Source organism: Magnolia sinica, chromosome 1 (genome assembly GCF_029962835.1).
Source record: "Magnolia sinica isolate HGM2019 chromosome 1, MsV1, whole genome shotgun sequence".
Taxonomy (NCBI): domain Eukaryota; kingdom Viridiplantae; phylum Streptophyta; class Magnoliopsida; order Magnoliales; family Magnoliaceae; genus Magnolia; species Magnolia sinica.
This window is the reverse complement of record NC_080573.1, coordinates 19,822,084-19,847,949: the sequence shown is the minus strand read 5'-3', so window position 1 is coordinate 19,847,949 and position 25,866 is coordinate 19,822,084. Positions and strand designations below refer to the sequence as shown.

The following is a 25,866-nucleotide window of genomic DNA, read 5'->3' as shown; positions in this document are numbered from 1 at the left end:
TATGCCTTCCCTTTTTTTTTATTTTTTATTTTATTTTTAAGATTTGGCTTTTGGAGTACTGGGAGCGACGGATGGATTTCCTTCATAGCTGGCCGACTCGTTACCATCCTGTCCTTGTCTTTTAGCACAATCGTAAGCTACTTTTGGTGGGATTATTTGGAGATTTGGAATGGACTTGTTTTTTTTTTAACTTTTTTCTGGGTCTTCTTTTCTTTTCTTTCTCTTTTTTTTTTTTTAAATTTTTCTGTCTTTTTCTTTTGTATTTCTTCTTTTTCTCTTTTCTTTTTGAGATTTTCTTTCTTCTCTTTTTTTTTGAGATTCTTGGGAGAGACGCCAGGTGTTTCTGATAGGAGAGGTAGCGGATATATATACTTTTTATTTTTGGTGGGAACGAAAGGGCAGCTTTGCGATTGTAACCATTGATAAAGTCAGGTATGGTTATCCGTGATAGATTTTCACGTTATCGGCGTTGATGGGCTCGGGAAGATCTTCCCCTTTCAGGTTGGTGAGTCGAAGAGCGCCTCCTTGGAGTACTTCATGGATAATTAGCGGTCCTTCCCATAAGGGTTTGAATTTTTCTCTGGGATCTGGTAAGTGTGGTGGCAAGATACGCTTCATGACCATGTCGCCGACTTTGAAGCTTCTTTTCCGAACCCTCTTATTGTAGGCCCGAGCGATCCTTCTTTGATAACACTAGGAGTGGCTTTGCGCTTGCATGCGCATTTCATTTGCCAGATGTAGTTGATCATACCTTGCTTGTTGTCATTCGCCTTTCTCGACTTCACTTTCCAGCAGTATCCGCAGTGATAGGATTTCGATTTCAACTGGTAGGATTGCTTCCATTTCGTATACGAGTTCGTAAGGAGTTGCGCTTGTAGCAGACCGTACAGACATCCAATAGGCCCAGAGTGCGTAGGGAAGCATTTCTGACCAATCACGATATGTCTTCACCATCCTCTCCAGTATGCGAATGATAGTTTTGCTTGTAGCTTCGACTCCACCATTCATTTGAGGACGGTAGGGGCTTGATCGATGGCGTTGAATCTTAAATTTATCGAGGAAATCACCCATCCTTTTGTTGACGAATGGAGTTCCGTTGTCAGTGATGATGGCCTGAGGGACCCCATAATGGCTAATGATGTTGTTCTTCATAAACTTAACCACATGAGATGCTACGATGGCGGTGTATGATGCTACCTCTACCCACTTGGTGAAATAATCTACTGCCACCAGGATATACTCATGCCCATTTGAAGCCTTGGGATTGATTTTACCAATGATATCCAATCCCCATATGAAAAAGGGTCATGGTGCCGTCAAGTTGTAGAGTTCGGAAGCCGGCGCATGGATCTGGTTCGCATGCTCCTGACACTTGAAGCATTTTCTGACGTGTTTGCAGCAATTCGTCTCCATCATGAGCCAATAGTAGCCGAGCCATAGGATCTTCTTGGCCATCATGTGTCCATTCATGTGTGGGCCACATAGTCCTTCGTGGATTTCTGACATGATCTGCATTGCTTCCGTTTCATCCACACAGTGGAGAAGGATTTGATTAAAATATCGCTTGTAGAGGATGCCCCCGGTAATCACGTACTGTGCCTCTAGCCATTATATGAAGCGACGATCGGTCAGAGTGGCTCCTTTTGGGTAATTCTAGTGTTCGAGGTATTCCTTGATGCTTATGTACCACGACCAATCATTCGAGGATAGTTCAGCTTCGTCGATCTGTAGGCAGAATGCGGGTTCCTCCTGGAGTTCGACAGTGAGTTCCCATTAAGCAACTCCTTTTGGAATTTCTAGCATTGAGGCGAGAGTAGCCAGAGCATCTGCGAATTGGTTCTTGACCCGAGGCATGGAAGAGAATGTGATCTCATCAAATTCTTTGACTAAATTCTCCAGATACACGTGATAAGGGATCAGCTTTTCATCCTTGGTCCTCCAATTGCCATTTATCTGATTGATGATGAGTTGTGAGTCTCCGAAGACTCGTAACTTCCTTACGTTGAGGATGATAGCTTCCTTGAGACTGGTGATGCATGCCTCCAGCCTTCTAGATATGGGAACTGGGATGTCCTCTGGAGAATAAAGTATGGCGCCTACCCCACTCCCTTTCGAGTTTGTAGCTCCCTCGAAGAAGAGCGTCCACTCTTCTGCCTTCTTGTCTTTTCCTTCCTTGATAAGTAGGATGTCTTCATCGGGAAAGAAGGTCTTCAGCGGTTGATAATTAGGCAGGGAGTGTGCTGTTAAATGATCGGCCAGTGCTTGCCCCTTGATTGCCTTTTGAGTGACATAGGTGATGTCGAACTCTGAGAGCAGTAGTTGCCATTTTGCGATTCTGCCCGTTAGCGCTGGTTTCTTGAACAAGTACTTTAATGGGTCCATGCGAGCGAGCAGAAGGATTCGGTGAGCGATCATGTACTGTCATAGACGTTGTGTTACCCAGACTAGGGCGAGGTATATTTTCTCTAAGCTGGAGTATTTAGCTTCGTAGCTTGTGAATCGTCGACTTAGATAGTAGATCGCTTGCTCCTTTCTTCCCGTTTCGTCTTGCTGGCCAAGAACGCATCCGATTGCTTCTGCCGCGACGGAGATATACAGCAGTAGTGGCCTACCTGGAGTAGGTGGCATGAGCACTGGAGGATTTAGCAGATACTTCTTGATCCTGTCGAAGGCCGCTTGACAGTCGCTATTCCATTCATTTGGCGAGTTCTTTCGTAATAGCTTGAATATGGGCACACAGACCGGAGTGAGTTGTGCGATGAATCGACTGATATACTAGATTCGCCTGAGGAAGCCCCGAATTTCTTTTTCAGTCTTGGGTGGTGGCATTTTAATGATTGCCTTGGTCTTGGCCTCGTCCACCCGGATACCATCTTTACTGACAATGAAGCCTAACAGCTTGCCTACAGTTGCCCCAAATACACATTTTTGCGGATTGAGACGGAGCTTGAACTTTTCTAGCCTGTCGAAGAGCTTCTTGAGGTCTTTGAAATGTCCTTCGATTGTGCGAGATTTGACGATCATGTCGTCTACGTAGATCTCAATTTTCTTGTTTATCATATCGTGGAACAAGGCGATCATGGCTCGCTGATATGTAGCTCCTGCATTCTTCAGTCTGAAGGGCAAGGCCATATAGCAGAAAGTTCCCCATGGTGTGATGAAGGAAGTCTTTTCACGATCTTCGATGGCCATCTTGATCTGGTTGTAATTGGAGAAACCATCCATGAAGGAGAAGATCTTGAGTCCAGCAGTATTATTGATCAGCATATTGATATGAGGTAGAGGAAAGTCATCTTTGGGGCTTACTTTGTTGAGATCCCTAAAATCAATGCACATTCTGACTTTCCCATCCTTCTTTGGAACTAGTACAATGTTTGTGAGCCATTCTGGGTAGTTGGAGACTACCAGGAATCCCGCGTTGTACTGTTTGATGACTTCATCACGGATCTTCAGAGCCCATTCTGGCTTCATTCTTCGCAGCTTTTGTTTGATAGGCTTCATGTTAGGCTTTGTTGGTAGACGGTGTACCACCAAGTCCTCATCGAGCCCTAACATGTCCTCGTAAGAGAAAACAAAGTTGGACAACCTCGGTTTCAGAAACTCCATCATCCTATGCTTATATTCCGGGGACAGCGATCTTCCGATGCGCACCTCTCTGGGGAGTTCCGCTGACCCTAAGTTCACAATTTCAAAATCATCTGCTACGACATTAGCCTTTGTTTCAAACTTTTCGAGAGAATCCTCGAATTCGAGAGCTGTATCATCATTTCCCTCATCCAGGGCTTCATCCAAACCCATGAGCTCAAAGTCCAACTCTAGATCGAAATCATATGAGTCGACCTCAAACCCCTGCAATGTGTGTGAGGTGTTTGACACAATGATTTTTGAAAGTTTTTCTATTGTTTTTGTATTTTGAGAATTTTCTGATGTTTTGTGGTTTTGAGGAATATTTGATTTTTTTTGTATTTTTGAGAGTATGTAATGTTTTTATGTTTTGAAAATTTTTTGATTTTTTTTTATGTCGCCAAGGTATCCCGAACAGGATGGCGTTGCAAACCATGATTGGTCTTGTCCTAATTTGGGGTACTGACTACTATTTACATTGACGTTTTTTTTAGGGCGGGATCCATGGATGGTTCGCCGGCTGACTCGATCGTTAGGGGGATGACTGTCCAGTTTGGTTCTTTCCCCCCTTCGATCCTGTCGTTTTGCTCTGTCTTTTCCTGAGGGCTACCTGTCCTGATGACCATGATGTCTGCTGGGCTGGGCTCAGAGTCGGAGTCTGATTCAATCTCTTTGCTCAAGAGCTGGAGCTCTTCGGGCTCCTCAAATTCACCTTGTGGTGGTATCCTGATGTCTGTCCAATCAAGGGAAGGCCACTTCCCTTTATCCATCCAATGGATGGGCTGTTTCTGCCCTTGGTGCTGCTGAGCTGGTGACGAGGATGTGCCCCCTTAATTGTTGATGGTGATAGGTGTCTCCCCGTTCTTGCTTATGTCCCCTCCAAAAGGCACTCCTAGTTCTGAGTTTTTTGTGGATGACCCTGTTTCCCTGCCCCTGGCCTCATGTGATCGGTCTGGGGGTTCTTCGTCTGGCTTCAGATGTGTTTTCAATGCCCTGAGGATCCTATCCATCTTATCGGTGGCCAGATGGTCTCTTGATTGGAATGTTCTGAGAGTTTGAGTTGTTGGAGGTGGTCCTCAAGAGAAATCACCGTGTCTCCACAAACTGTACCAGCCTTTATGAACTTGATAGGTGTATACTTAAACGGTTAACCCTTTTTTGGCCTTTCAGCATGATCCTCTAGTGTAGGTTGATATCCCAGTCCCTGTCTTTGTACGTTGGCAGGTGCTGGTTTTATCACCATACCTTTTTCATGGAATTCAGTACGGTAATTCAGGATTAATCGCTCAGCACAGGGGATGACATATTCAGCAGCAAGAGGTCGAGGATTGGCGACTGTATTTACATTTTCGAATTCAAAGCTGTGAAATGATATGTCACCCTCGGTATGCTGAATGTCAATCACTGGGATATCGGTTTCTGGGATATTGATCGTCATCGGTAAGATCGTTTCTGGCTTGGCCAATACTGAGATGATTCGATTTTCCAAAGGAAATTTAACCCTTTGATGGAGGGTAGATGGGATGGCCCCAACAGCATGGAGCCATGGCCGCCCCAACAGAAGGTTAAATGAGGCAGGAATGTCAATGACCTGAAACGTGATAAGGGTCATATCTGGTCCAATTTACAATTCAAGGTCAATTTCTACCTCGACCCGTCTTCGAGAGTTATCGAAGGCTCTGACGCTCATGGTATTAGGTCTGAAGGAGGATGGTTCTATCCCTAATCGTTCAGCAGTCCTTAAAGGGCAAACATTAAGACTGGATCCATTGTCAATGAGCACGAGTGAGACTTTGAAATTTTTGTGGCGGGCAATTATGTTTAGTGAGAGCCCATGTTTGCGCCCCTCAGGTGGTAATTCATCATCAGAGAAGGTGATAGCCCGTTGCAACGTCTCGAAAAAAATCCGTACAAAGACCCGAGTACCACCTCGGGCAGAAATCACTCAAGACCGAATCCTTTAGAAATTAGACAAAGTTAACTAAGTACTAAACTAGATTAGATATGAAATTAGCACTAATCACTTTCAATATGATCTGCAAGACCTAAAACTTGTAGAATCATTAATGCTACATTACCCTGAAATCTAGGATCAATCTCTAAACCCAGTTGCTCTCTGGAGCGTCATGAAACTCCATATCGGACCTAGACCGCACGTCGAAAGTCTGATTATCCTGAACCTATACGGTTATGACCACCTTGTTGGACTTGACAACCATGTCAAAAATCAAGTCCTAATAGTACCCCGAAACACACAACTTGAGCCCGGAGCAAAGGGGGTGAGAAACGCGAATATTTTTAAGAAATGAACTGAAACTTAAGTGAATTGAGTCGGTTCGCTTGCAGGTCAAATCTAAGGATTCTGACCATCGAAATCTGACCCAATTACACCCCCGAATTAGGGAGAATTTCCAACACAGGTCAGTATGTTTGCGACCCTAATCGAGCACCGGTGACTGTTGAACTGAAACTGGTTCGCCGCGGTCGATCTGCAAACCCGATCGGACCGAAAACTTCGTCTGACCTAGATCCATGGTCAGGGAGCTTAAGTCCGACCGCATTCAGTAAAGGGGCCTCCAGAAGTGCTCCGTTGGATCGGAACAGACACTATTTGGTTGTAACCTAAGTATACCTTAGCCCTGGGGCCATTCCCATCACTTCTGAGCCTATATAAGGGTCTTAAACCCACCTCTCTCTCTCCCATACGAATTTCTAAACCCTAGGAAGAGGAGAGAGAAAAAGTAAGAGAGAGTGGGAGATCGTTCTTTGAATTCAATCTCACCGCTCCACGTACCTAACTGCCACTTCTGTATCGCTATTCCAGTGATTCTGATGCCGTTCTTAGGTAAGAAAAGCCTAACCCTAATCTGTTTTAGGGTTTTAAATAGTGTAAGTAATGAAATAGCTAACCTATTTCATACTGTAGGTTGTCATTGTACCGTAGACAAAGACTCAGTATATAAACTGAGTTCGATACTTGTTTACCGGTGAAAGGTGCGGACTATAAACGTTTAGGTTATGGTTTTCAAGGCTTTCAATGTCAGTTAATGATTTATAACTGATTTGGGTGCCATTTCACATGCTAAATGCGATGTTTCCTTCGCTTTACAGATATATATGAACTATGTTGAATATAGTGTATCCCATGTGTTAGTTGAAACGATTGCATGAGTATAGAATTTGGATTCGTGCTTGACATGATTATCCGTCTTGGATATAGGGTTGTTGTACGTGCGACAACCCCTTGGCGAAAAGACTTGTCCTAATACATGTTATGGCCAACATATGTCATGTATGTTATAGTGTGTAGTCTATGTGTTTGTTGAAATGACTGTATGAATATGGATTTATGATTTGTGCCTACTATGTGTATTGAATGTAAGAACATGATTGATGTGTATTAGACAACTCGGTGAAAGGATTTGTCCTATTGTATGTTGAAATCAACATACGTCATGTATGTTGGAATATGTAGCCTGTGTTTGTACAAATGTCCGAACGAGCAAGTAGTTGGTAAATTGTACTTTATAGGGGTGTTGAGATAAGATTCTCAACTACCTTAACTATGTGTATGATTTTCTCCATGCAACTTATATTATATTGTCTGTTTTACTTATGGAATGCATATGTGTGAATTCATGTTTATGTTGTATTTCATACAACGTCCAAATGGTTGTAGGATTTGAATTACTTGATCATTACTACTTTAACTATCTCATATGATTACTTGTTGGAATTGAGCATGGTTAGGACTATGATATAGTCCAACCAATCGGTAACCGGCCCTGGTTTGGTAGCTGAGGTTGCTTCGCCACACGAGACGTGGCTGATGAATTCGAGCAGTACTTTGGTTGTTGGCAGTGGTTAGGCCACACGAAGTACTTACGCACTTCATGTCGATTAACTTGATGTGCGTTCGTACCAGTCAAGCTCGTCAAGTAACCCAATTGACCCAATGTATGTTCACCATGTATGGACGCTACTGCTTGAATCTAAGGTACCATGCTTCCCAGTGAGAAGCGCCGTTAACCCTGGTACCTCGATCCGCTAAGATTCATGAGCCGGACATGGTGGTATGAGACACTGTGGTCGAGCTGTCGGCCTACGCCGGGGTGACGAGCCCACCCGTAGTGACCAGTAAGCAACCTAAGCTCGTGAACCGAATACGGTGGTATAGGACATTGTATTCGAGTTGTCGGCCTACGACTAGGTGACGAGCCACTCGTAGTGACCTCGAGCATACTCTGAGCCTGCATTGAGGCGGCGAGCCTTTCCGTAGTAACTAGAGTATAAGCTAGGCCTGCATCAAGGTAACGAGCCCTTTGTAGCGGCCTGAAACCGTAAAATCGTGTGAGACTAGCTAGGATTGATGACCCTAGAAGGGATCATTGTTTGGGCAAATGATACAAGGGAGGTACCTTAGCTTCCCAACACTGTTGTGTGAATCAATCTAAATAAGTATTGCCTAACATGAGCATGCACCACACTGCGTGTGCTTTGGCGAGGAAGAGCACTTTTAGGAAGTTACCATGCGCGCTGTGAGATGAAGACGCTGAGAGAGTGTAGGCGAGGGCATGTATCATTATCGCATACCATTCTTGCACTAACAAGAGTATTTAGGACTTGAATATTGTACTGCTTTATCATTCTGCTTGATTGAATTGATAACATATTTACCTTTACCTTATAGCTCCACTGAGTTGATCACTCATTCCCACGTTCTGGGATGGTGTTTTAAACACCCACCAGACTTTGTTGTAGTTTCAGAGGATGACTCAACTTATGAGGCGGAGCCAGACTTCACGGATGATGAGGAAGCGTTCTCCTATATGCAGCTGGCAGGCAGGTTTATGTAGGCCTGGATTTGCGTAGACGGGGCTACAGGGGCATGGATAGATGACACAACACTTCATTATTTTATTTATTTTGGAAATACACTTGTAATTACTTAACTTAGTGACGTTCATACTCTGGAGACTTACACTCACTTATACGATCTATATACCTATCACAGTCTTTCGCTTGCATTATTTAAATGCCTTTGGAGTATGACATGCTGTTTTAGCTTAATCCCACTCATGTTTAATGCACTCATACGGACAAAATTAAATCATCATTTTCTATGTTGCATAAGTGATGCGTTAGAACTTGGGAGTTGAGTCTATGCTCGACCCCCGATTTTCAGGGCGTTACAAGTTGGTATCAGAGCATGATTTGGATTAAACTGGACCTGGGTTATGGTCACACGACATACGCTGACATACTATGACTTAGGAGGGAGCGACAAAACGTAGAAACAGGCATAGGATTCCCAGTTTCGCCAATCAGTGAAATTTACCGAAACCGACAGCCGAGATCGGGCCTGTACACACTTGTGATCACTTGAGGCAATCTCGGAACACTTCTAGACCATCAATCGATAGGTTTAGACAAAGATCTAACCCATTCCAACCTCAAACGACCCACAAAACGCGAATGTACATAAGATAGGACCCGAAACGGCTCAAACGGAGTCGGGGCCAAATCGGTACAATTCGGGGGGACCCGAAGTGGACCCCGTATATCACAGGAGCACCACCAGGATCATACTGATTTAGGAGCCCATTTAGCTCAGGTCAAGGAGGGTCAGGCCGCTCTTAGACAGGAGATTCGAGAGACTTGGGCCGAGGTGAAACAGAAGCTTGAAGAACATCAAGCGTACGTGAAGAAGAAGTGCAAGAAGATGTTGCGCACCCTGAAGGCCCTCTTTTGCTGCTTGCAGGACAAGGGTGCCCCTTCGCCATTGCTTGAGTCAGACGACTAGTTGTATATTATCGTCGTCTAGATGTTTTCTGTGCTTTCTTGCTTTCTATGTTTAGCTTTTATAGATCTAGTAGTGTGGTAGGGTTGTTAGTGTGATTAATGTTAAAGTTGTTTAAATTAGCTCACATGCATTTTCCGTCATGATCCATGTAAGACATCTCATGTATTGTGACAATTTTGATTAAATAGAATGTATGAAGTTTTCTTTCATTATGGAATGTGTAAGCTGCTTGGAAAATTGAGTGTTGTTATGCAGAAACCTAACACATGTTGCACCCTATGTCGTATATAGGGCAGGCCTTCGAGGATTACTCGGAGCACTGCACGTCTAACACTCTGTGGATTGCTTGAAGGGGCACCTCCCCTAAGCGATAGCCACGCGGGCCCTAGCTTGGACCCTGGTGGCGATATGATGACGGGTTCGTTGCCAGCCACTGGCCCCACTGATGGGCCGCCACCTTATATACCACCGGTTCATGAGCAGAACCGCGCATCTACTTCGACGCCTCACGTGCCACAGTCGGCTCCTCCTCTTGATAGGTTGGAGCATATGATGCTGCTGATGAGCAACAGCAGTAGCAACAACAGTTTTTGGCTACCATCACAGGGGTTTTTTGCTCAGAGCATGCACGCAACCCCTCCTGCATCACCGGTGCACCCTGCTGGGAACACGAGTGCCAATGGCACATTTGAGTGATTCCAGCGCTTGCGACCTCCTACTTTTGCGGGTACTTACAGACCCGAGGGGGCCGAGTATTGGCTTGACTGCATCTCTAAGATGTTGAGGCCGCTGCACTGCATTGAGGCAGAGCAGGTGGAGTTGGTCACCTTCATATTTGAGAAGGAGGCCAGCCTCTGGTGGGACAGCGTCCTTAGGACCGTGGCTGTTAGTTATGTATGGACGTGAGAGGCCTTTAAGACACGCTTCCATGAGAAATACTTTCCCCTCACGTATAGTGACGAGGAGGGTGAGTTCCTGAGTCGCCGACAAGGAGGGATAACAGTAGCGGAGTATGAGAATAGGTTTACGAAGCTGGGTAGATACGCTCCATTGGTGTTAGCTGATGAGCTGATGCGTATTCGGTGATTTTCTGTGGGTCTGCGACCCGAGATACGCTCGAAGATGTGTTGCGCTATACCGAACTAGCTAGCATGTCGCTGCGAGCTGAGTAGGACGGGGATGGTCAATCCCCTGCTCGTGCACCCGTGGACCCTAGGCCCCGACCTGATTTACCGGTCAGGCCATTTCTCGGCAAGAGGCCACGTGCAGACTCTCCTCCCAGGCTTGCGGCGCCACCGACTCAGCTGGGATGGACAGGCTTGTGATGCACATATTGCGGGAAGGCAGGTCATACAGATAGGTATTATTTCAGCAGGATGAGGGACATTGAATTTTCACCACCTCAAAGGATCAACCGCCAGCTTCCTCAGGCCATATCAGCACCGCCTCTGCGGTCGGCACTAGCACATTCATCTTTTAGGCCACCTACTCCTCATTTTAGACCACCTCAACGGCCTATGGTACCGCAGCCTAACCGTCAACAGCAGGTTCGTGTGCACTCACTTTTAGCTTAGGCATCCGAGACAGCAGTTACGGCACCGTCGGCTTTCGAAGTCACAACGCATATGCAAGGTATACCGGTCTTCTTATTGGTGGACACTAGATCCACTACCTCTATAGTATCATGCGTAGTAGTTAAGTGACTAGGGTTGGAAACTAGTCCCACAAAGGGGGTGAGACTTCTTGCCGCCATAGGGACCTTTTTAGACATTACCAACATGTGTAAGGATTGCTCGATAGACTTAGGAGGCAGGACAGTTCGCATCGACCTAATTGTTGCCCCACTATGGCATTACGACGTTATTCTCGGTATGGACTGGCTCACTGAGATGCGAGCAGAGATCGATTGCGAGGCTAGGGTGGTGACAGCCTATGGATCCGAGGGCACAGCCTTTACTTTTGCAGTTCAGGTCAGTATGCCCTGTCGCTTGCGTTGTTATGCTTTCTTGTTGAAGAATGTGGATGGTCCAGCACTTGAAGTTACGCCTGTAGTTCGAGATTTTGAGGATGTGTTTAGAAAGACACCTGGATTACCTCCTCGGCGTGAGATTGACTTTACTATCGACCTAATGCCCGGTGCGATGCCCATTTCACTACTGACGTATTGCATGCCTCCATGCGAGGTGGAGGAACTGAGGAGGCAGATTGATGATTTGTTAGAGGCAGGTTTCATATGACCGAGTGTGTCCCCTTGGGGAGCGCCCGTGTTATTCGTGAAGAAGAAAAATGATTCATTGCGATTGTATATTGATTATCGCAGGTTGAACCAGGTGATGGTGAAGAACAAGTATCCTTTACCTAGGATAGACAATCTGTTTGACCAGTTGAAAGGGGCACGATACTTCTCGAAGATTGATATGCAGTTAGGGTATCATCAGTTCCGCGTCAGGGAAGAGGACGTGTAGAAAACGGCCTTCAGGACTAGTTTTGGACACTATGAGTTTCTCGTGATGTCATTCGGCCTTACGAACGCACCGGCCGTATTCATGGACCTGATGAATAGGGTGTTCCGGCCATTTCTATTCCGATTCATCATCGTATTTATAGATGACATTCTAATATACTTTAAGAGTCGGGAAGAGCACGAGGAGCACCTGCGAGTAGTCTTTGATACTCTTAGGAAGAACCAGATGTTTGCACAGTACAAGAAGTGCGACTTCTGGAAGGAAGAAGTCAAGTTCTTGCGACATGTGGTGTCTAAGGAAGGGATAGCAGTTGACCTCGCTAAGGTAGTCACGGTTCAGGACTGGGAACTGCCTGGTTCGGTTACTGAGATGAGGAGCTTTCTTGGTCTGGCAGGTTACTACCGTCGATTCATTAGGAACTTTTCCAAGATTGCCAGGCCATTATCGCGGCTGACTTGGAAGGATCTTAAGTTTGCCTGGAATGAGAAGGCAGAAGCAGCTTTTCAGGAGCTGAAGGACAAGCTAACGTCCGCCCCTGTGCTAGTATTGCTAGAGCAAAGGGTTAGGTATACTATATACACTGACGCGTCTCGCGTTGGTCTGAGTTGTGTCCTTATGCAGAAGGACAGGGTGATTGCTTACGCCTCGAGACAGTTGAGGAAACACGAGGAGAACTACCCTACACATGACCTAGAGATGGTAGCTGTCTTCTTTGCACTGAAGCTCTGGAGACATTACCTTTACGGAGAGGAGTTCGAGTTCTTTTGTGACCACAAGAGCCTCAGATACATATTCACTCAGCAGGACCTGAATATGAGGCAGCGTCGATGGATAGAAACCTTGAAGGACTTCAAGTTCGAGGTTTCCTACCATCCGGGCAAGGCTAACCTTGTGGCTGATGCGTTGAGCCGCAAGAAGACCATAGAGTTTGCGGCTTCGCTGATGGTGACAGAATGGGGTATGGTAGAGTTCATACGAGACTTCGAACAAAAACTCACTGTGGAGGAACCGTTCGAGAGCGTCGTGTATGTTCGTGTGCGACCACTTATTGATGATAGGATCATTGAGGCCCAGAAGGATGATGGACGATTGTCTGAGCTTCGAGAGCAGGCTAGCGACGATGAGGACGCCTACTGGAGAATTGGTACCATGGCCGCTTATGCATCCCAAATCTTCATGACTTGAGACAGAAGGTTCTCAAGGCTACACATAATTAGAAAATAGCGATGCATCCTGGTAGTACGAAGATGTATCGAGATATGAAGAGGTCGTACTGGTGGGACCACATGAAGGCCCACATAGCAGATTATGTGTCCCGTTATCTTATATGCCAGCAGGTCAAGGCTGAACATTGCCGACCTCCTGGACTGCTTCAGCCCATGCCTATAGCTAAATGGAAGTAGGATTTCATCTCTATGGATTTCATATCGGGGTTGCCGAAGACGAGGAAGGGACATGACTCTATTTGGGTGATTGTGGACCGGTTGACGAAATCGGCTCATTTTCTCCCTATTAAAGTTTCAAACTCTGCAGATGAGTTGGCCAAGCTGTACATCAAGGAGATTGTGCGTCTACATGGAGTCCCCCTGGAGATCGTGTCAGACCGAGACACGCGATTCACATCTATCTTCTGGACTTGTATTCAGGAAGCAATGGGTGTGAAATTGAAGTTTAGTACTGCGTTCCACCCACAGACTGACGAGCAGACGGAATGGGTAAATCAGGTATTGGAGGACATGTTGCGAGCTTATGTGCTTAATTTCAAAGACAGTTGGGATGACTGTCTCTCATATGCAGAGTTCGCGTATAACAATAGTTTCCAGGTGAGCATTGGCATGACTCCCTATGAGGCCTTGTATGGGCGCTCCTGTCGAGCATCACACTGCTGGGCAGAGGTTGGCGAGAAGAGCCTGATTGGCCCAGATTTAGTTCAGGTGACCTCAAAAAAGATCGACATTATCAGGCGTCGACTTCTGGCAGCACAGCAGAAAGAAGAGCTACGCCGACATGAGACGACGACCACTAGAGTTCAAGGTTGGGGACCATGTGTTCCTTAAAGTTTTTCCCATGAAGGGAGTCCTTCGGTTTGGCAAGAAGGGGAATCTTATGCCGAGGTTCATGGGCCCATTTCAGATACTTGATCGAGTGGGTGTGGTGGCATACCGCCTTACCTTGCCCACACCACTTGCGGGCGTTCACAACATATTTCATGTATCTATACTGAAGAAATACGTCCCTGACCCTTCCCACATTATCAAATGGGAGCAGGTACAGTTGAGTGAGGATGCTACATATGTACTGTGACCGACGCGTATCCTGGACAGGAAGGAGTAGGTATTGCGTAGCAAGGTTATCCCACTTGTGAAAGTGTTGTGGACACATCACACGGAAGAAGAGGCTACTTGGGAAACTAAAGCCGAAATCTGTAAGAACTACCCTCAGATTCTCGAGGAATACGAAAAGGTACTAATTTCCATGACAAAATTTTTCTTTAAGGAGGGTAGATTGTAACGTCTCGAAAAAAATCCGTACAAAGACCCGAGTCCCACCTCAGACAGAAATCACTCAGGACCGAATCCTTTAGAAATTAGACAAAGTTAACTAAGTGATAAACTAGATTAGTAATGAAATTAGCACTAATCACTTTAAATATGATCTACAAGACCCAAAACTTGTAGAATCATTAACGCTACATTACCCTAAAATCTAGGATCAATCTCTAAACCCAGTTGCTCTCGGGAGCGTCACGAAACTCCGTATCAGACTTGGACCGGACGTCGAAAGTCTGATTACCCCGAACCTATACAGTTATGACCGCCTTGTTAGACTTGACAATCATCTCGGAAATCAAGTCCTAATAGTATCCCGAAACGCACAACTTGAGCCCGAAGCGAAGGGTGTGAGAAACACGAATATTTTTAAGAAATGAACTGAAACTTAAGTGAATTGAGTCGGTTCGCTTGCAAGACAAATCTAAGGATTCTGACCATAAGAATCTGACCCCATTATACCCTCGGATCAGGGAAACTTTCCAACACAGGTCAGTGTGCTTGCGACCCTGATCGAGCACCGGTGACCGTTGAACTGAAACTGGTTCACCGTGGTCGATCTGCAAACCCGATCGGACCGAAAACTTTGCCTGACCTAGATCCATGGTCAGGGAGCTTAAGTCCGACCGCATTCAGCAAAGGGGCCTTCAGAAGTGCTCTGTTGGATCGGAACAGACACTATTTAGCTGTAACCTAAGTATACCTTGACCCTAGGGCCATTCCCATCACTTCTGAGCCTATATAAGGGTCTTAAACCCACCTCTCTCTCTCCCATACGAATTTCTAAACCCTAGGAAGAGGAGAGAGAGAAAAAGAGAAGGAAAGAGAGAGAAAGTGAGAGAGAAAGTGGGAGATCGTTCTTGGAATTCAATCCCATCGCTCCACATACCTAACTGCCACTTCTGAATCGCTATTCCAGCGATTCCGACACCGTTCTTAGGTAAAAAAAGCCTAACCCGAATCTATTTTAGGGTTTCAAATAGTGTAAATGATGAAATAACTAACGTATTTCATACTATAGGTTGTCATTGTGCCGTAGACGAAGACTCGGTATACAAACTGAGTTCGATACTTCTTTACCGGCGAAAGGTGCGGACTATAAACGTTTAGGTTATAGTTTTCAAGGCTTTTAATGTCGGTTAATGATTTATAACTGATTTGGGTGCCATTTCACATGTTAAATGTGATGTTTCCTTCGCTTTACAGATATATGTAAACTATGTTGAATATAGTATATCCCATGTTTAGTTGAAATGATTGCATGCATATAGAATTTGGATTCATGCTTGACATGATTATCCGTCGCGGATATAGGGTTGTTGTACGTACGACAACCCCTTGGCGAAAAGACTTGTCCTAATACATGTTATGGCCAACATACGTCATATATGTTACAGTGTGTAGTCTAAGTGTTTGTTGAAATGACTGTATGAATATGGATTTATGATTTGTGCCTACCATATGTATTGAATGTAAGAACATGATTGATGTGTATTAGACAACTCCTCGGTGAAAGGATTTGTCCTATTGTATGTTGAAATCAACATACGTCATGTATGTTGGAATATGTAGCCTAAGTGTTTGTACAAATGTTCGAACGAGCAAGTAGTTGGTAAATTGTACTTTATAGGGGTGTTGAGATAAGATTCTTAACTACCTTAACTATGTGTAAGATTCCCTCCATGCAACTTATTTTATATTGTCTGTTTTACTTATGGAATGCCTATGTGTGAATTCATGTTTATGTTGTATTTCATACAACGCCCAAATGGTTGTAGGATTTGAATTACTTGATCATTACTGCTTTGACTATCTCATATGATTACTTGTTGGAATTGAGCATGGTTGGGGCTATGATATAGTCCAGGCAATCGGTAACCGCCCCTGGTTTAGTGGCTAAGGTTGCTTCGCCACACGAGACATGGCCGATGAATCCGAGCCGTACTTTAGTTGTCGGCAGTGGTTAGGTCACACAGAGTGCTTACGCACTTCATGTCGATTAACTCGATGTGTGCTCATACCAGTTGAGCTCGTCAAGTAACTCGATTGACCCAATGTATGTTCACCATGTATAGACGCTAGTACTTGAATCTAAGGTACCAAGCTTACCAGTGAGAAGCTCCATTAACCCTGGTACCTCGATCCGCTAAGACTCATGAGCCGGACATGGTGGTATGGGATACCGTGGTCAAGCTGTCGGCCTACACCAGGGTGACGAATCCACCCGTAGTGACCAGTGAGCAACCTAAGCTTGTGAGCCGAATACGGTGGTATGGGACACTGTATTCGAGCTGTCGGCCTACGACTAGGTGATGAGCCACTCGTAGTGACCTCGAGCATACTCTGAGCCTGCGTTGAGGCGACGAGTCTTTCCATAGTAAATAGAGTATAAGTTAGGCCTGCATCGAGGTGACAAGCCCTTTGTAGCGGCCTGGAACCATAATATCGTATGAGACTATCTAGGATTAACAACCCTAGAAGGGATCATTGTTTGGGCAAATGATACAAAGGAGGTACCTTGGCTTTCTAACACTGCTGTATGAATCAATCTAAATAAGTATTGGCTAACATGAGCATGCACTGCACTGCATGTGCTTTGGCGAGGAAGAGCACTTTCGAAAGGTTGTCATGCACACCGTGAGATGAAGACACTGAGGGAGTGTAGGTGAGGGCATGCATCATTATCGCATACCATTCTTGCATTAACAAGAATATTTAGGACTTGAATATTGTACTGCTTTATCATTACTGCTTGATTGAATTGATAACATGTTAACCTTTGCCTTATAGCTCCACTGAGTTGATCACTCACTCCCATGTTCTGGGACGGTGTTTTAAACACCCACCAGACTCTGTTGTAGTTTCAGAGGATGACTTGACTTACGAGGCAGAGCCAGACTTCACGGATGATGAGGAGGTGTTCTCCTATATGCAGCTGGCAGGCGGGTTTATGTAGGCCTGAATTTGCGTAGATGGGGCTACAGGGGCATGGATAGATGACACGACACTTCATTATTTTGTTTATTTTGGAAATAAACTTATAATTACTTAACTTAGTGACGTTCATACTCTGAAGACTTACACTCACTTATACGATCTATATACATATCACAGTCTTTCGCTTGCGTTATTTAAATGCATTTGAAGTATGACATGCTGTTTTAGCTTAATCCCACTTATGTTTAATGCACTAATACGGGCAACATTAAATCATCATTTTATATGTTGCATAAGTGATGCGTTGGAACTCGGGAGTTGAGTCTATGTTCAACCCCCGATTTTCAGGGCGTTGCACCCGTGGTGCGAGGAGTTGTCCAATCATACTTGCTACCATTTCAGGAGGTACATCAGGAGAGATATGGGTGTCATTTAATGTTTTCGCAAAGATTTCTCTATGCGATTTTGATGTGCATAGAAGTTTCCAGATGGATATGTATGCGGGAATGGTTTTGAGTTGGGCTGCTATATTGTAAGCAGCATTGGTTTTGCAAGTGGTTCCCGACAAAGTTCCCCAAGTTTCTCTCAGGTTCTGGTTATCTCTCTTGAAATACCTCCCGTTGTTACGCACTTCATCGCATTCCGGGTAATGCCATGGGACTGTTTTTGGGTCGTAGGAGGGAACCGCTCTTCCTTCCAGGTATATCATTGGTTCTTGAGGTCGAGGGGTTGTGGTTGGAATCATTTGTGAGACACTTAATGATTTTTCTTGAGGTGCTACCAAGTCTTGGTGAGATTTGTCATTAGGATTCTCTTCCTCCATTTGCTGTGTGGGAGAGGTCCTCTGAGCTTATGTCAGTTGGTGAGGCATCAAAAAATTTAGGGCTTGAACCAGGGGTGCCCCTTGCAAGGTTAACGGGGTTAGATGAGGTGACCTATCGGGAGAACAACAGGTTCAGAATTCGACCTTTTTGGATGTAATGAGGATAGAGTTGAGTGTGCCCCTTAGGGGACGGGATGCTGAGGATGTGACCTGTTAGGTGCGGCTTCAAGGAATACGAGAGGTTGCGTTGCAGGTGCTGCTTCAAGGAATATCTGTGGCCTAGGCGATGGTGCTTGTCGATACCCCCATGTTCGATTTGATGTATCGGGCATGATTGCTTGGATGGAATGATGTGGAGAGGAGTATGTGGATTGCCCTCCCTCAATGTGGTTGACGGTAGAAGTGCTGGATGTGCTAGGTCCTGATTGATGCGATGGCAGGGGATTTTGGAGAATGTTGGCCTGGGTTGTATTGTTGGCCTGTGGGGTGATCGCAATCTTCTGGCTCTCAATTAAATCTTGGACCGCATGTTTTAAAGCAAAGCAGTTGTCCGTTAGGTGGCCAGGAGCCTGGTGATATGTGTAGTACTGATTTTCATTGTAACCAGGTGGCAAGGGATTAGGTAGAAGTGGAGGTTGGAGTAGTGTCAAGAGTTGCTTTTGCATTAGCATTGTCAGAACTTGACTGTATGTTTATGCTAAAAGGGTGAACTTCCTTCCTAACATTGTCTGCTTGTGTGGACCTTGCACATTTCTCCTAGGCTGTTGCGATTGTTGTTGATATGGTTGTGCCTGATATCCCTGTTGGGCTTGCTATGGTTGGTACTACCTGTTTGATTGTGGCCGATATTGTCTGTCTTGTCGTGGCTCAGGTTGTGGAGCATATTGGCTACCTTGAGTATTGGTGGCGATGTTATTAACTTCCGTAGTATGTTGCGCGGGAGCAGTGCTATTTTCATTCCCATATCCAATGGGTTTCCCTTCGAATTTGTTTCTTTTGATTGAAGGGGTCTGGTGTGGCCATGCGGAAATGGTCCCAGCCCTGATCCTAGCTTCCACTTGTTCTCCAACTCGGATGAATTTGGAGAAATTTGTGTATGGATATGAGATTAGATATCCTGAAATGCTGAGATTTGCTGAATGTACGATCATGGATTTCTGCTCTTCGTCATCGATGGGGTTTCTCATTCGAGCTGCCATGGCTCGCCATCGCCCTACGTATGCTGATAAGGATTCATCGCTTTTTTGTCTTAAGGCAACCAGGTCAGATCTTCTTGGAGCCATATTCAGGTTGTATAAGAACCTGTCATTGAACGCTTGGGAGAGTTTTTCCCAAGTTTTGATTTGATGGCTGTCTAATGAGATGTACCAATCCAAAGCGTCACCCTTAAGAGATTTCTGGAAAAGCTGTATTGGGGCTCCATCAGTCCCTGCTATCGCATTGAGTTCCTCACAAAATGCTTTCAGGTGTGCTATGGGGCACCCACTACCGTCGTACCTTTTGAATTTTGGTACCTCGAAGTTTGGAGGTACCCGGGCGTCTGGGAAGGGATAAAGGTCCTTGAATTTGGTGGACGGGTGGTCCACTCCTTGCTGCTTTTGGAGTTGATTTTGCACCATTTGTAGTTGCTCTCGTAGTTCTTCAATCTCGGACTTGCCTTGCGGATGGTATCTTGCCCCTTGCTGTATGGCTTGTGCTGCTTCCTCTTCGTATGAATCAAGAATGGGGGGTTGCTGAAAAGATGGTGGACTCCCAGTGGCGGGAGGTAGCTGGAATTGAACGTTGCTCCCTTTCGGAGGAGGATGTGATGTTCGAAAATGACTCTCGACTGGGGTATCTGTCAATTCCGGAATGTTACTCCCATTAGGGGGAGTAAGTTGGACTCGAAACTAGCCCTTCATGGGCATCCGCCAATTCTTGTATGTGGTTCCCATGAAGGGGAACTTGTGTTATAACCTAATTGTTCTGTTGTGCTGAGTATAGATGTGTGGGAGGGTTGCCCCCGATTGCTGGTTGCTGTTGATCTTGTGCTGACTCTTCCGAGAGAGGGAGCACGGGATTTGCTGGGGGTATGAGAGAGAAGGCAAAAGGGGTTTGAGGGAGTGAACTGTTCTGTAAACTAGGCTGGGTTGCCTGTGTAATCGGTGTGGCACTTGGCACTAGGCGAAGCAATCACTCTTGTATTGTTCGAAGTAGTAGCTCTTGCGTGGTTGTGTTGGCTTGATGATCTGTTGGAGCTATTGGTAGCGGTGCGGGTGTTGGTGCGGGTGCGGGTGTCGATGTTTCGGGAGCTGGTTGGGCCGCCGACTCTTCTTCATGGGTAGCTTGAGAGGTCATGGCTGCGCAGACTCGAGTGGTCATGGATCGAATCTGTGCCTAAGAAAGTGCAAGCCAAAGATTTTTTTTTTTTTGTTTTTGTATGAATGCAGTTATGATATCCCTTGAGGTTAAAGTACCACACTTTTTCGAGTCAGGGCTTAACTAGTGCGGTCTAGCATATCCCCAGTGGAGTCACCATTCTGTAGACACTGAAAAATTGGCGCCTACGCTAGTATGGATGTTATGGTTTTGGTGGTGGAATTAGCCTAAGTATGGATGTTGGAGTCGCCACTAGCCAATAAAACTCAGAATCCCACAGTCGGCTAAAACTCGCAGAATATGTAAGGTTGGAGAAATTCGAAGAGTCCCCTATCTTAGATTGACTCCTGGTCTGTGATCCGAGATTCTGGGAAGGGACCTTGGTTACAAAGAGGGAAGGTGTTAGGCACCCTCTCTGCCCGTACGAACGTACAGTCTCTACTTAGTGTGGTAAAATAATCTTAAGGGATGATGATAATGCTGTGGTCATGATGGGGACTAGTCACATATGGATTTCTGATGTAGCAAGATCTGAGATTTCGGCAGGCCACAAAGCATACGTCCGACAATGTGTCTAGAAAGCGAATATGATGAAACTTATGTAAAAAGGCAAAGAAGAAGTAGACTAGATCACTAGGAATTTCTGATGTGACAGGATCCGATGTGCGGCAAGTCATAGAGCATACGTTCACTAGAGATTTAGAGAAGTAGGGGGGTTGAGAAGGGAGTAGATGTCATGATGAATACTTGTAGGATGATGGATCCTTGACTTGATTTTTGAATAGGCTAAGACATAGACTGAACCATGACTAATCTAAGCTTATAGGTTGGAAAGGTTGAGAAGAAGGCTGGGGGGTGACTGAAAAAATTAGAATTTTGAAAGCTTGGGAGCTCCTTCCCTTCCCTCACTCTCATCCTCACTCTCTTCCTTTCTCACTCTCCTCCTCTCTCACTCTCTTTCTCTTGGTTGTTGGGTGTTGGTTGTGTGAAATGTGAAGGGGGAGAAGGCTATTTATAGCCTTCTCCAATGGCATTGCTGTAATTATTGGGTTTGAGAGAGTTGAAAGGTGAGGTGACAAGTGGTGGTTGGTGGAGGGGAGAGAGATGCTACATGACACACTCTCATTGGCTTGTGGGGCTGGTAAATTGGTAAATAGTGAAGGTAGGGGGGTTATTTTGAAGGAAAGTTGACTTTTGGACGCTGGGACAGCTATCCACAAACAGGCCGTGAGCAACGACAGTCGAAGTGTCGCAGGAGGTAGTCAGACTACCGCCCGGGCCTGGTTCGGGCCGGATTCACACGTGTGGGCTTCGTGTGGCGCTCTAGTGCGTCCAGTGGTCTCCGTTTTGGGTTTCTGGGACTCAAAGTGGTGGATTTGGGTATGGATAAAGGGTTCTAGATAAGATATAGGGTATAGGCGAGGCTGTGTGTATACTGAACGGCTTGGATCACAGTTTCGGGTTGCGACTGGGGGGTTTTGGAGATTCTGGACTAGGGTTTGCGGCTAGGGTTTGGGCTAGGATTGGGATTAGGGTTAGGTTCAAGGTGTGATCATGGTTCTTGGCCTGTCTTAGCTTTTTCAAGATGTTAGCCTGGGTGGGGTGTTTACAAATAGGCCCTTAAAAACAGTGTAGGCTACAAAAGTTTTCGATCAAGTTGATATTTATTTTCCTCGCTTCATCCTGGTCGCGTGACCTTAATTATCAATAGGTTGGATGGCAAATAAACATTACGGTAAATCCTATGAATTTTTTAATGGTAGGCATTCAATGATCACCGTTTCCTGTAGTGTAATTTACCTGAGATTTGAATATAATTCAATTTTGTGACCATGTTCTAAAATAAGTTGGCAAAACAGATGGACGGCTTGGATATACAACACATACATAGAGGTGGTCCTCACAGTCACAACTGACTGAAACATGAATGAACTCATGCCCTTTGTATGCTGTTGTGACCATTTCCAATCGGATGCAGATTGGGTACAGCTCTCCTTGTCCTGATCTCAAAACGGGCTGGGGGCCACTGTGATGTTTGGGTTTATCCACACGGTTCATCCATTTGGCCATATCATTTTGAGTTATAAGCCCAAAAAATGAGCAGATCCAAGGATCATAAAGAGATGCAATTACTTTCTTGTAGCTAATTTAATTGCAATATTTTCTACAGTCTTTAGTTTTTCCTCTTTCCCTCCACCTAGTTTTGAATTCCATTTTCATAATGGTATAATACTGTTTCACAGGAAAATGGCAGATGCTGTTGTCAGTGTTCTCTTGGATAATTTGCTGTCAATACTCATAAGCGAAGGTCGTCAGCTACTTAAGTTTGATGACCAGTTTGAGGAAACAAAGGAGGAGCTTCAGTACATGCAAAGCTATCTCAAGGTAGCTGATCGGGTGCAGAGAAGAGATAGGAATGAGATTCTCAAGAGGGTAATGAGCAACTTAAGAGAGTTGGTATACGATGCTGAAGATGTAATTGCAGATTGTCGACTTCTATTCCAGAAAAAACACAAAGGGTGTGCACCTAATTTTACAAGTTATTGCTTCCTTACTCATTTGAAATCCCGTCATCAGTTGGGAAAGAGGCTGAGGAAAATAAATGAAGGGGTAAGGAAGGTGAAGGAGAATATGATGTATTACTTGCTAACAGCTCCTCTCCAACCTAGCAAAGATGAAGATGGTGGGAATATGCGAATGACCTACCCAATCCTAATGCATGAAGCTGAAATGGTGGGATTAGAAGATGACTCAGCGAAGATTATAAATTGGATCTTAGCAGCGGATGGACCCTCAACGGTGATTGGAATAGCTGGAATGGGGGGAATCGGTAAAACCACGCTCGCTCAAAAGATATGTGATAGTGCGAGCGTGAAAAACTCTTTTAATCACTTGGTCTTTGGTACTGTTTCTCAAAGTTTCAAATTGGATGAATTGCTGAAGAAAATGCTGGGGAAACTAAATGTAGAAGAAGGATCTATGAGGGGAAAGGAAGTTCGTAACCTGTTGGAAAGTCTCAACACGAAATTAGATGCGAAATACTTGGTAGTTTTGGATGATGTTTGGGAAACGAATGAAGGGATGTGGTGGGATAGCTTGAACTCTAGTTTGCCCCGAGTGGAGGGTAGTTGCATTATTGTTACAACTAGGAATGAAGACGTTGCTAAATCAATGGGAGCTGCTGGCAGACACATACACTATTCCCAAATTCTTTCAAATGAAGATAGCTGGTCCTTATTCAGTAAAGTAGCTTTTGCAAGAACTGGAGGTAAGTGCACAAATCCAGACTTGGAGGGCTTGGGAAAGAAGATTGTTGCAAGGTGCGGGGGACTGCCATTAACAATCAAGGTTGTGGGTGGAATGATGTTGGGGAAAAGTGATTCTATCCATGAATGGAAACGAATATCAGAGCACCTGAAGGAGGAGTTGGGAAATGATAAGAAAGATAAGCTGATCATTTCGAGACTAGAGCTAAGCTACGAAGAGCTCCCAACACACTTAAAACCTTGCTTTTTGTGCTTTGCCATGTTTCCTGAAGATTTCGAAATTTATGTTCCTGACATGGTTAACTGTTGGATTGGTGAGGGTTTTGTTTCGGGAAGAAAAGGGAAAACGCCATTTGAGATAGGAGAAGAATGTCTTTCAGAATTATTTAATCGATTTTTGATACTTGGAGTGGTTAAAGATACCTTCGAGAGAAGCTATGTTAGGTGCAAAATGCATGATATGGTTCGAGATATGGTTATAAGAATTGCAAGAGAAGAGAACTTTTTTGTGAGGTTGGACTGTGGAGGTAGTCCCGCATTCAGTGAGCAGTCTCGCCGTCTGGGAATTGTGAGTAATACAGCTGTAGAGAGCATCGGAAACAGTCCCACCAAGCTGCGGACGTTGGTTGGGATGGACATTCAGAGCACAGAGATGATTGAAAGTCTAAGAGCAAAACTGTGCAAAGTAAGGTGGTTGAGGGTGTTATCTCTTTCATTGTCAGAAAGTGAACTCGATGGGGATGTGGTGTACAGCGATTGGTTGAGTGGGATAGGGTCATTACAGCACCTCGTCTATCTTAAGATAGAGAGTAGTTCTGCCTTACTATCACTGCCCGATTCAATCGGAAATCTTCATAATCTTCGGATTCTACGTTTATTGAACTGCCCGAATTTGAAAAGGCTTCCTGCATCAATCACAACATTAGAGAAGCTAACAGCTATCCAAATTGAGTTGTGTTCTTTAGAATGCATGCCGGAAGGGCTTGGCAAGCTTTCAAATCTCGAACGGTTAGGATGGTTTAGTCCTGTGAATAAAAAAGGATCTGGTATTTCGGAGTTGAAAAGCTTGACAAAACTTAGAGAACTTTGGATGGTGATAAAGTCAGTTGAAAAAATAGAAGAAGGGGAATGGAATGTGTTATCAATGCTCCAGAATCTGCAAATTCTAAGGTTAGATTTTGGGGGAATTTCTGTTGAAAGAGATGGAGTTGTAAAGAAGATTGAAGGTGAGCTTTCTCCTCCTCTTAAATCCCTGAGAGAGTTGTATCTTATCCAATACCCAGGAAAAAGGACACCTGCATGGCTCAGTCCTACTTCCCTTCCCAATCTTCAGTTTCTTTCGATTTATAGTGGAAGGAATATTAGGGAGATGGGTCCCAGATTTTGGTACAGCCAGAGTGGGGTATGGAAAGTGGAGGTATTGAAGCTAATTGGGTTAGAAGAGATGGATGAGGAGTGGCAGAGGATGCGAAGGGCAATGCCGTCTTTAAGACTCCTGAAGGTTATCGACTGTCCGAAGCTCAAGTCATTCCCATTCGATGTTACAGATGGTGGGGATGAGAAGAAATGGAGGAAAGAAGAAGAAGATTCAGGTAATTAAAGGGTAACCCAAACTTTATTAATTTTGTATATCCAAAACCATTTGTGAAGCCTGCGTTAGAGGCATTGAATAGGCGATTCGCGAGGACTGTAGTATGCCACGCCATACCTTTTTGTTATTACTCTCGGACGTGTGCCGTGCTGGCAAGTGTGCCCCGATTACCCATTCAATCTCCGGAAGTGGACTGCGTCCAGAGTATAGACTACCGAGTTAACTCTGTGGGGCCCACTGTGGATGGATGTGTTTCATCCACGCCGTTCATCTGTTTTTCCAGATCACCTTAGGGCAAGAGCCTAAAATAGAAGCATATCCAAAGTTCAAGTGGACCACAGCACAGGAAACAATGGGATAGTGACGTTTATCTACTGTTGAAAACTTCCCAGGGCTCACAGTGATGTTTATTTCTCATCCAACCTGTTAATGAGGTCACAAAGACTGAGA

The 25,866-nt window shown here is 45.0% G+C and overlaps 1 protein-coding gene and 1 pseudogene across 3 annotated transcripts in view; both read left to right on the top strand.

Annotated features, from left to right (window-relative positions):
* Positions 1-25,866, top strand: part of LOC131242449 (disease resistance RPP13-like protein 4) — a 134,221-nt pseudogene that overhangs the window by 92,429 nt on the left and 15,926 nt on the right.
* Positions 1-25,866, top strand: part of LOC131242395 (disease resistance RPP13-like protein 4) — a 52,432-nt gene that overhangs the window by 21,012 nt on the left and 5,554 nt on the right. For all 3 annotated transcript variants that reach the window (XM_058241007.1, XM_058241000.1, XM_058240992.1), the window contains exon 2: positions 22,803-25,417. In XM_058241007.1, coding sequence (XP_058096990.1) covers positions 22,807-25,417 — 2,611 coding nt within the window. In that variant the 5' untranslated portion in view covers positions 22,803-22,806. The remainder of the gene's footprint in view (positions 1-22,802; positions 25,418-25,866) is intronic.